General features: G+C 56.7%; 1 protein-coding gene across 1 annotated transcript; it reads left to right on the top strand.

Annotated features, from left to right (window-relative positions):
• The first annotated feature begins 39 nt into the window (after positions 1 to 39).
• Positions 40 to 2,847, top strand: IER5L (immediate early response 5 like). The gene has a single exon (XM_075905349.2). It carries the CDS (start codon positions 280 to 282, stop codon positions 1,357 to 1,359), a length of 1,080 nt encoding a protein of 359 aa, XP_075761464.1. The 5' UTR covers positions 40 to 279; the 3' UTR covers positions 1,360 to 2,847.
• Positions 2,848 to 9,450: the final 6,603 nt, after the last annotated feature.

Below are 9,450 nucleotides of genomic sequence, written 5' to 3'. Positions count from 1 at the left end.
CGGAGAAGACATATAAATAGCGGGGGCTGGGCAGAAAAGCGCTCATTGCTTTGCGCTCAAGGTGCGGGCGGGTGGCGAGGGGGTGGTGGCTGCACGGGGCGCAGCGGCGCTGGGCGCACGGGTGATGGTGATTCCCCTCGGAGCGCTGGCCGCCCCTTGAAATAAAGAAAGAAAGAGAGAAACAGCCCCCACCCGCCAGCAGCCTTGCTGTGCCCCAGCCCCTTCCCGGCCCGGGTGGATGCGGCCGGGGGCGTCTGGTTGCCAGCGCGGAGCGAGCAGATGCTGGGGAGCCGGAGGAGGATGGAGTGCGCCCTGGACGCCCAGAGCCTCATCAGCCTTTCCCTGCGCAAGATCCACAGCTCGCGCACCCAGCGCGGGGGTATCAAGCTGCACAAGAACCTGCTGGTCTCCTACGTGCTCCGCAACGCCCGGCAGCTCTACCTGAGCGAGCGCTACGCCGAGCTCTACCGCCGCCAGCAGCACTATCAGGAGCTCGGCGTGCCCCCGGGCTGCGCGCCCGCAGCCGGAGAGGTGCCCCCGGCGTTCAGCCCGCTCCAGTTGCCGGTCGAGCCGGAGGAGCGAGAGGCGAGCGCGCAGCAGCCGCGGGGCTGCGGGCTGGGCGGCGTGGCTGGGGCGGCCCTGGCGAGAGGCGGCGGCGGCGAGCTGCTGGAGGTGCCCGTGTGCGCTGCGCTCTTGCCCGCTGCGCCCCAGGAGGACGAGCCGCTGGAGCTGCAGCCCGGCCCGCCTCAGACGCCGCAGCCGGCGGTCCCTTCGGCGCTTTGCAGAGACTCTTCCCCCAGCTTCTACCGGGGCGGCGGCTGCGCCTCTCCGGGGCTGCTCTACCCGGTGCCGGCCAGCTGTGACTTCGGCAGCCCGGCGCCTCCGAGCGCCGCCAGCGCCCCGGCGCACTGTAGCAGCCGCACCACGGTGCTGGACCTGGACACGCATGTGGTGACCACGGTGGAGAACGGCTACTTGCACCAGGACTGCTGCTCTCAGTGCCCCTGCTGCTGCCAGGGCGCCGCGGGTCCCGGCGCCCCGCCGCCCAGCCCGGGCACCAAGCGCAAGTACTACCCGGGGCAGGAGGACGAGGAGGACGGGGACCCGGGCGGGGCGATAGTGGGGGGCGGCTCCCCCTTCGCCCCCTGCAGCAAGCGAGCCCGCTTCGAGGACTTCAGCCCCGAGCCGCCCCCGGACTCTTCCAACATCTCCAACTTGATCACCATCTTCGGCTCCGGCTTCACGGGGCTGGTGAGCCGGCAGCAGGCGGACTGTGAGCAGCCCCTCAACGGGCAGCTGTGCGGCAAGCAGGCGTTGGCCAGCCTGGGAGCCTGGACTCGAGCCATCGTAGCGTTCTAGGGGAGGGAAGGGGGAGCGAGCCGCGGGGCCCCTGAAACAAAGAGGGGCGGGCAGGCGGGCGGCTGAGGGGGAGGGGGGCCGCCGAGCTGATGTTTTATAAACTGTACAATAAAAAACCGCAGATCTCGGGACTTTATTTTTGCAGAGATGAGAAGCACCTATTTCCCTAGCGCGCGTGTCCGCTCGGGCTTTAGTTTGTCTTGAGTTCGGGGGCGAGTCCGGCCCGGGAGCCTGCCACGTGAGGCACGGGGCTGCTCCCCGCAGGAAGCCGTGTGTGCCGGGGAAGAGTTTGGAGAGCGGCACTTCTCTGCCCCTGGAGGAGCTGCGTTTGCTGGAGGGGGTGGGACTGGGCAGGGACGCTGCAGGGGCCGTTGGACTAAGGGGGCCGGGGTGGGGAGGGGGGGGCTGCCGCTTTGGGCCCTAAAGAAAAAGGGGGAGTAAAGTGTGACCGGTTTTTTTGTTTTGGGTTTTGTTTTGTTTTTTGCATCGGCACCTTCAGGTCTGTGGAACTGACGCTCCTTGGATCCCGCGGGGCAGATCAGCGTTTGCACGGTTCGTGGCTCGCGGGGTGGGTTAAATCCTTCCGTCTCGCCCGTTCAAACTACTTAATTTAGTTCCATTTTTCTTCTCCCCTCCCCCGCCTTCGAAAGCCACCGCGGGTCAGCGCCACCCTCCAGCCGCGCGCTTCCTTGGGGAGCAGCCTTCCCCTTGCTTGGTGGTCTGCTTTCCTCCGTGTTTTTCTTTAAAAAGTCAGAAGGCAGAAATGAAAACATTTCAACTTTCCTCTCTTCCCAGAAAAGACCTGTCTGCTGCGACCTCTCTGTCTACCGTGTGTGCCGGGGAACACTGCAGAGTACAATAGCTTCCCTATGGGGGAGAAAGAAGGGCGGGTTTGTTTTACCCCTTCCACTCTTCTGCCTGCTCTATGGGACCTGTAGTCCTGCCGGTCACTGCGTTTGAAACGGACACTGTGTTTGGGGACACCCCGGCAAACTACATTTCCCATCATGCACAGCTCTGCAGCGCCCCTCCTTACCCCACCCTCGCTCTGTATTTGTGTACCTTCACCTAGGTGTGTGTGACTGCCACAGGTAAACGTGTTAACACTACTTTTAACGTCTCTTTGAATGTGGTGTGCTGGGGTTTTTTTGTTTTGAGTTTGACTGTTCTGGTTTCAGCCTTCCAAATCATAAAACCAGCATTGCTTGGTCTTGTGACGAGATCGGGGGCTCTAGACTTGCCCCCCTTTATTTTATTTTTTTTAAAAAACCTTTTGTTGTAAAAAGGTATTGGATTTTTTTTCCAGCCCTGTCATCCCAACATTCACAGTATAAGCACTATGTGTACTAAGGACGCGTTGCCAAACGTTTGGGGTTTTTTTCTTTTCTTTGTATCCCTGTATTTTTGTGCAGATTGAATGGTATATCACCGGGTAAAACTGTTCAGATTTGTTTAAATTTATAATCTTAATAAAAAGTCCATTATAAAGCTGGTGGTGGTCTCTTCAGTGGCCTGAACTCCCTAACCTCCAGAGCTAGGCGCAGAAGGTTTTGCAGCGAGTCAGGATGAAATCGCTCGAGCTCGGCTCTATGACCCCTTTATACAGACAGGCTTTTCCATTTCGGCTGGAGCTATAGATCCACCCTACACTCTTCGCAGGGAATATTAGCTAGACCAGAGCCTGGCCTTTCTCTCCTGGAAGGAGCTGCCAGAAATCTTTAATTTTTTTTTTTAAGCAGAGGGGCTACTTATTAAAAGTGAGCCAGGTGGGCGATTCTCAGGTGACTGTTCCCTGAGTAGATTAATTGATCGAACATTTTGCCCAAAGGGGGAGTCCTGAAAACAGCACTTTGACCAGCAAGGGGGAGGTAGAAACTGCTTTTTTTGTAAGTTGCCTGCGCTTCTAGATAATAGGGGTGTGGGGGGGGGATATTTTAACCACGTAAATCAAAGCTGCTCTAGTTCCTCTTAAAACCAACTGGCCCTACACTCACTGCTTTTGCGTTCTGGCACCAGAGGTACAAATGCCATTTGTCCAGGGCTGGGTCTCCCAGCGGGGTGACCTGTAAGCTACATGCCTGGCAGCGGTCTCAAAAATCTGTGCCCCACGAGGATTCCTAGCGCAGCAGAGCGCGCTAGCGCTAATTCCGGTCCCAGGACCTCCTGGGACTCTCCCAAGCACCCTACAGCTGCTGGGGGCTGCTACTGTCACAGCCTGCTCGTCTCGCCTCCTTCCCTCTCCCCTCCTCCCCCACCGGTGAAGTTGGGTTTTAAGTCAGTTTGTTATCACCGTTCTGTGCCACTTGGTGGTGTGTGTTATTCTCCTTCACCCAAACGAAGGAAGGTGATCAAGGCTCCCTGACCACCTCCAGCCGAGGGGAGCGTGGACAGCCCGTGAGAAAAGCGGGCAGGGGTGGAGCGAAATCGACAGCTGGGGCTGTGGCCAGCCCGGCTTTTTTACAGCAGAATTGCCACGATTGCTCCGGAGAGCCCGGGGGGGGGGGGATGGAGGAGGTCCAATGGGTGCAGCAATTCGAACCTCCCCCCCCCCCCACACACACACACGCGCACACACAGTGCAATGAAGTTCTGTGCTTTCCTCTCCAGCAATATTGACTGGGGAGGAGGAGGGTGGAAATTGCGCCGGGAAAGGTACAAACAACAGGACTCCGCTTAGTCAGGCGAACACGGCGCCGAGTATATCGCGTTTAATCACGACGCTTTAAAAGCCTGGTTCGCTACCCGCCCCCGCAGAGCGCCCGGCTCAGCTACACACGGGCTGGCTGTGGGGCCCTTGCGCTAGGTGTGGGCTGTAACTGTCTCCCCGGCGCACGGGAACTTTCCGGCTTTGTTGCCCCCTGCGCTGCCGGGGAAGGTTTTTTTAATTTTCTTTCTTTCTTTCTCCTCGAAGTCTCTGAAATCTTTGTGTGTCTGATTGTTATTTTATTCCATTCAACCCCTCCTAGCGCGCTGGTTCCAAGGCAAGCCAGTTGCCAGAGCTCCTCCTAGCGCCCGTTGCGGAGCCCTGCAGGCCCCGGGCTGCTTGCGGGGAACGGGAGAAGACGCGCCCCGACTCCTGCCCTGGCAGAGGCGAATTTTGGAGGAGCCGCCTCTTTGCGCCCGGGCGGCGTTGGGGCAGGAGGGCCGCTGACCGCCAGGATGGCCCTGGAGGAGGGGGGGGGGGAGAGCTGCACCTGGAGCCTTTGTGCCGGCGAAGAGCTAAACAACCCGCCCCAGACCCCTGCACTCAGCGCCCCCCGTTAATGCTGCAAGCGGAGCGCACGGGGGCTGGCGCAGAGCCGCGGGGTCGCTCGCTGGCTGCAGACCCGGGCTCAGCCCTGCAGCAGCGGCGCGACCAGGAGTTGGCAGCGTCTTCCAGCCGGCCAGACCCCCCCCCCCCCCCCCAATCTCTATAGCACGGCGAGCCGCTCCAGGGGACAGGGAGAGATTGGTGCTCAGGGATCAGCTCGGCTTTCATGGGGATGGATGAGGGGTGAGGGGCCCGCCGCCCTCCTCTCTGTTCTGCCCCATAGGGGGCACCCAGCCCTCTTTGCTAGCAGCCCCTAGCCTCCTCGCAATCCGCTGCCCAGACAGGGCTGAGGGCACTGCTGGTCACGGAGGGTCTTATTCTTTCTCCCCTCACGTGCCCTACCTTGGCCAGCAGCAGCTCCAGGGTGCTTGGCGGATTCTCACAATTCCCTGGTTGGGGCTGCCCAAGCCGGCTCTGGCCCAATGTTTAATGGCCATTCAAACCCAGCAGGGCCCCAGGGAGGTTTTTCAGGCCCATAACACCTTCCCTCCAAGAGTGGCAGCCCTGAAGTGCCAGAGTGGCTCTGAGCTGTTCCATCCTTGGAGGTGAATGGGTCTGGAAGTCCCCTCTGGGTTGAGGCTTGCTGAACACCAAGACCCAGCCCCTGAGCGCCAGCTACAAGGGGCTTTCCAGCTAGAACATAAGCCCAGCCATAATGGGTCCATCTAGTCCAGTGACCTGTCTTCCACCAGTGGCCAATACCACCTGCTTGACAGGAACCGAACAGAACAATTAGCAAGTGATCCATCCCCCGACCCCAGCAGCTGATAGTCAGAGCTTAGGGACACCCCAGAGTATGGGGCTGACTCCTCACCCTCTGGGCTAACAGACCAACATCCCATGCCCTCTAACATGCATCCTGAAGTGGCTTCAGTTAAAACAAACTCCCCTCCAAAGGAGGAGATCGGACATTTCTCCCTTTGCTTAGGTTGCGTGGCTGGGTGCTGCCTGAGCCAAGCACTGAGGTCATAGGTCATAGGTCATGGGAAGAGGTCAGGACTGGTACTTTGAGAAGTCGGGTTCTTGCTCAGAAGCAATTGCTTGGCTAGCTCATCCCACGTCTCCTGGCAGCTCCATGAGTCTCCCTCTAGGTCATCTCTTAGTGACATCTCCCCCATGCACCTTGTAAGAGAAAGAGAGACTGGTCAGTGATGTGTGAAATCCCAGGACAGACCTTTCTAAACTAAACATCTTCCTTCCCCTGGGAAAAGATGACAAGAATAGAAGCTCGGGGAGAGATCAGTCAGTACATCGCTACCCCGTCCCCAGGCATAATGTGTTCCCACAGTGTGGGGGCATGAGAGCACTATAGAACTGTCTCATTTACACCAACGGGGATTTTAATTCAGCACTGGACCTGCTTAGCTATTTGGAAAGTCCGACCTTCAGTGGTTTGCGCAAGGACTGGCAGAAACACATGGGGAATAGAGAACCTTTTCACACTGATCCTTTCACAGAGATGGGGGAGAGGTGAGGGACCATTTCCACCTGGTGTTGCTAGTATGACATTACTAATCACTCAGCTGGGGGGAGCCAGGAGGCATGTCAGTGGCATCTTTTACCCAAGGTTGCACTGTGGCTATTGGGATAGGCCAGTGTGCACGGGCAGCCATTCATCACTCCTTGCATATTTTCTGCTGGTCTGTTGACCCTCCTTTCCCATCTCTTACCACTAGCCCCCAAGAATCTGCAAGGGGGGATATTGTTCCTCTGGGAAAACAGTGCTCTTGGGACAAAAGGCACCTCTCCTGGCTAGTGCGTCACAGGGCACAGACGGGAGTGCAGTGTACGGTGGGGAGAGGTAACTACTTTACAGCATGCTGGAAGGATTTAGATCACATAAGCTATGAAAGTGTAAACCCACTGACCCATCCAGCTTCTTTTGCTCTCTGCCCATTAGCAATCAAAGACCAGGGTCCTATAATGAATGACATTATCCTTCTTAGATAATGGCACACTCCCTGACTTGGCATTCCCAGAGAGCCAGGCATGGGTGACTGCAGAATCTCTCCATGTTCCTATTTTCCCATAACCACAGGAGAGAGACTGAACCAAACTAGTCAAGAGACCAAGGCTACGTCTCCATTGGCAAGATTTTGCGCAAAAGCAATTGCTCTTGCGCAAAAACTTGCCACCTGTCTACACTGGCCGCGAGTTCTTGCGCAAGAACACTGATGCTCTATTGTAAGAAATCAATGCTTGTTGTGCATGAACTATGACGCTCCCACTCAGGAATAAGCCCTCTTGTGCAAGTTGCGCAAGCGGCCAGTGTAGACAGGCAACATTAATTTCTTGTGCAAGAAAGCCCGATGGCTGAAATGATCATTGGAGCTTTCTTGCGCAAGAGAGCGTCTACACTGTCAGGGATGCTTTTGCTCAAAAGCACATCTCTTGCGCAAAAGCACATGCCAGTGTAGACGCTCTCTTGCGCAAATACTTTAACGGAAAAACTCTTGCGTTAAAAGTATTTGCGCAAAATCTTGCCAATGTAGACGTAGCCCAAGTGAACCTCCTGAACATATCAGTGCTGAGATGGTACAACAGCAGCGGCTGGCATTGGTGGGGAATACGACCAAGCCAAGACTGGGAACTGGTCTGACCTTGGCTGCCCCAGAGATCAGGCATCTCTGCAGGGCATAGGGGGTGTGGGGGGCATGTGGGCAAACATGCTCCCCTAGATTTTAATTCCTGCTTGAAGCTGGGTGCCCTCATGCTGCCTCCCCTTCCCCAGGCATTGGTTGCCTCTGCTGAAGGGACGGCTTAGCAGCATCCAGAGAAGCAGGGGCTCCCTCAGAGTCAGGCCGATCATCCCAACCCTCCATTCAGATTGGTGTCAATGCTGTAACCTGGAGCCCCCTCTATATCACTGCCCAAACACAGCCCCCAGCCCCATTCCTTCCCAGGAGGAGTTGACGGTGCCCATTTCTCTGGGCGAGCAGGGGCACCTTCCTGCCTAGAGGGAGCAGGTTCCGCTGAGGGAAGCGTCTCGAGGCACCACGAGCAGTGGCTCCGAGTTCTATGACAGCTGAAAATTGGTCTCCCTCCTCCTCCCTGAAAAACCTTTAGGGAATCCATAGCCACAGCTTGTCAGGAGTTTGATTTGAAGAGGATTTAACCCACAGGGCCCCAGGTAGTGCTGGGTGGTTCATTGTGATTTTCCCAACCCTTAGTGACTGGAGAGCTGTTTAAACCCGTTCTGCTCTGGGGGAGGGGGAGCTGCAGCCTTCATAGTGGAAGAAAACAGTTCACCCTTTTCCAGTCTCTTCCATTGGGCAGTCACCAAACCCTGTCGGCACCCTCATGAATCCAGCTTCGCAGCAGCCCTGCCACTTGAGGCAGGAACAGATCATCACGTTTTACAGATGGAGGCACAGCACCCTGCTGGGATGCGCCCATTTCCCCAAGGTCACCCAGTAGGGCAGTGGCAGAGCCGGGAATCAAAGTCAGAGCTGAGTCCCAGTCATCCATTTTAATGAGGGGACAACCCTCGTTCACCTCATGCGCACCCGGCCCTCGGCGTGACTGACGGCAGCCACCCCTCAGCCATGGAAAGGTTCCCGTGAACTTGCGAAGTCGTTCATTCCTATTGTTCTGCCTACCGCCGTCCTTCTCCCACAAAGCCACCTTCCAGCAAACCCTGGTGCATCCCGTTTTAGTCTCTGGCGCTACCAGGATCCCTTTGCGGCAGGGGTAGGCAGTCCACAGTCTGCCGCAGAAGCTTGCTTTAATCACACACACACCCCAGCATTTTCCTCTCTGGCCCTCAGTAGAAACAGGCTGCCTGAACAACCGGTTCCTCTGCCTTCCCCAGCTGTAACTCCAAGAGGAAGGCGTGACTGGTAGAGGTTTCATCTGCTGGGGAGCCCTGCGGCCAGTAGCCCTGTGCTTCCCGCAGCCCTACCCACCCCCACAACCTGGACTCAGCCCCCTCTCACCTCCAGGCAAATCAACCTTTTCCCTGGGGAAAAGTTTCTTTTGCCTTCTCTTATGGACAAACGTGAACAGCTGCAAATTCACAACACTGACACCCCTCCAAAAAATGACACTGTTGGGTGGAGAGGGGGAAACTAAGGGGCTCCCACAAGAATCCCACCCACTGGGGGAAATAAGTAGCTCTCCCAGCCCAGGCAGGCCTGTGGAGATCCTGACTTATTTGGAAGCAAATTCATTTATTTATATATTTTAACCACCACCACCACCACATGACATTTCTCTGCTTAAGGAGGCGGCAGCGGCAGCAGCAACCCCATCACACAATCTCTCGCCTGAAAGCCGAGCCTAGAAACTGGAGCCTCATCTGCATATTCATAAGCACCTGATAAATTAATCATGATGTCAGTCGCATTCTGGCTGGAAAGGAGGTGACAGTGTAAGGTTGCTCCCCTCTACGCTCACACCCTGTCTCTCTCCCTCTTCCCAGGATAATTTTTTGTCTTCATCATAAAGCTGAAACCTACAGCTGCTCCCAGCCTACCGTTTAGGGGCGCTGTGCACATCCGGACAGACAGGGCATAACTTGCCCTCCCTCCTGCCCTCTGATCCATTAGGGATCCTTACGAAAGGGTCTGGAACAGATGGGCTGGCGTGAGAAGGACACCAGGTCTGGCTGAGCTCATCTGCTACCAAAGAAAACTCACTAAACCCTTATGTGGGGAGTGCCACCAACACACACATATCCCTCCATTGTTATAGGGGGCGTCCCTCAACTCCATCCCAGATCTGCCTTGTGGTTCCTCTTGTTGCTTCCAGGACTAAAAGCTTTCCAACCTGAGAGACCTTTC

Source organism: Pelodiscus sinensis, chromosome 23 (genome assembly GCF_052426305.1).
Source record: "Pelodiscus sinensis isolate ZL-2025 chromosome 23, ASM5242630v1, whole genome shotgun sequence".
NCBI lineage: Eukaryota > Metazoa > Chordata > Testudines > Trionychidae > Pelodiscus > Pelodiscus sinensis.
Note: the sequence above shows the minus strand (reverse complement) of the source record. Positions and strands in the feature narration are given on the sequence as shown.

Bases quoted from the DNA above. Each gene is read 5' to 3' on its own strand.
- IER5L (XM_075905349.2), top strand. From the start codon at position 280: ATGCTGGGGAGCCGGAGGAGGATGGAGTGCGCCCTGGACGCCCAGAGC.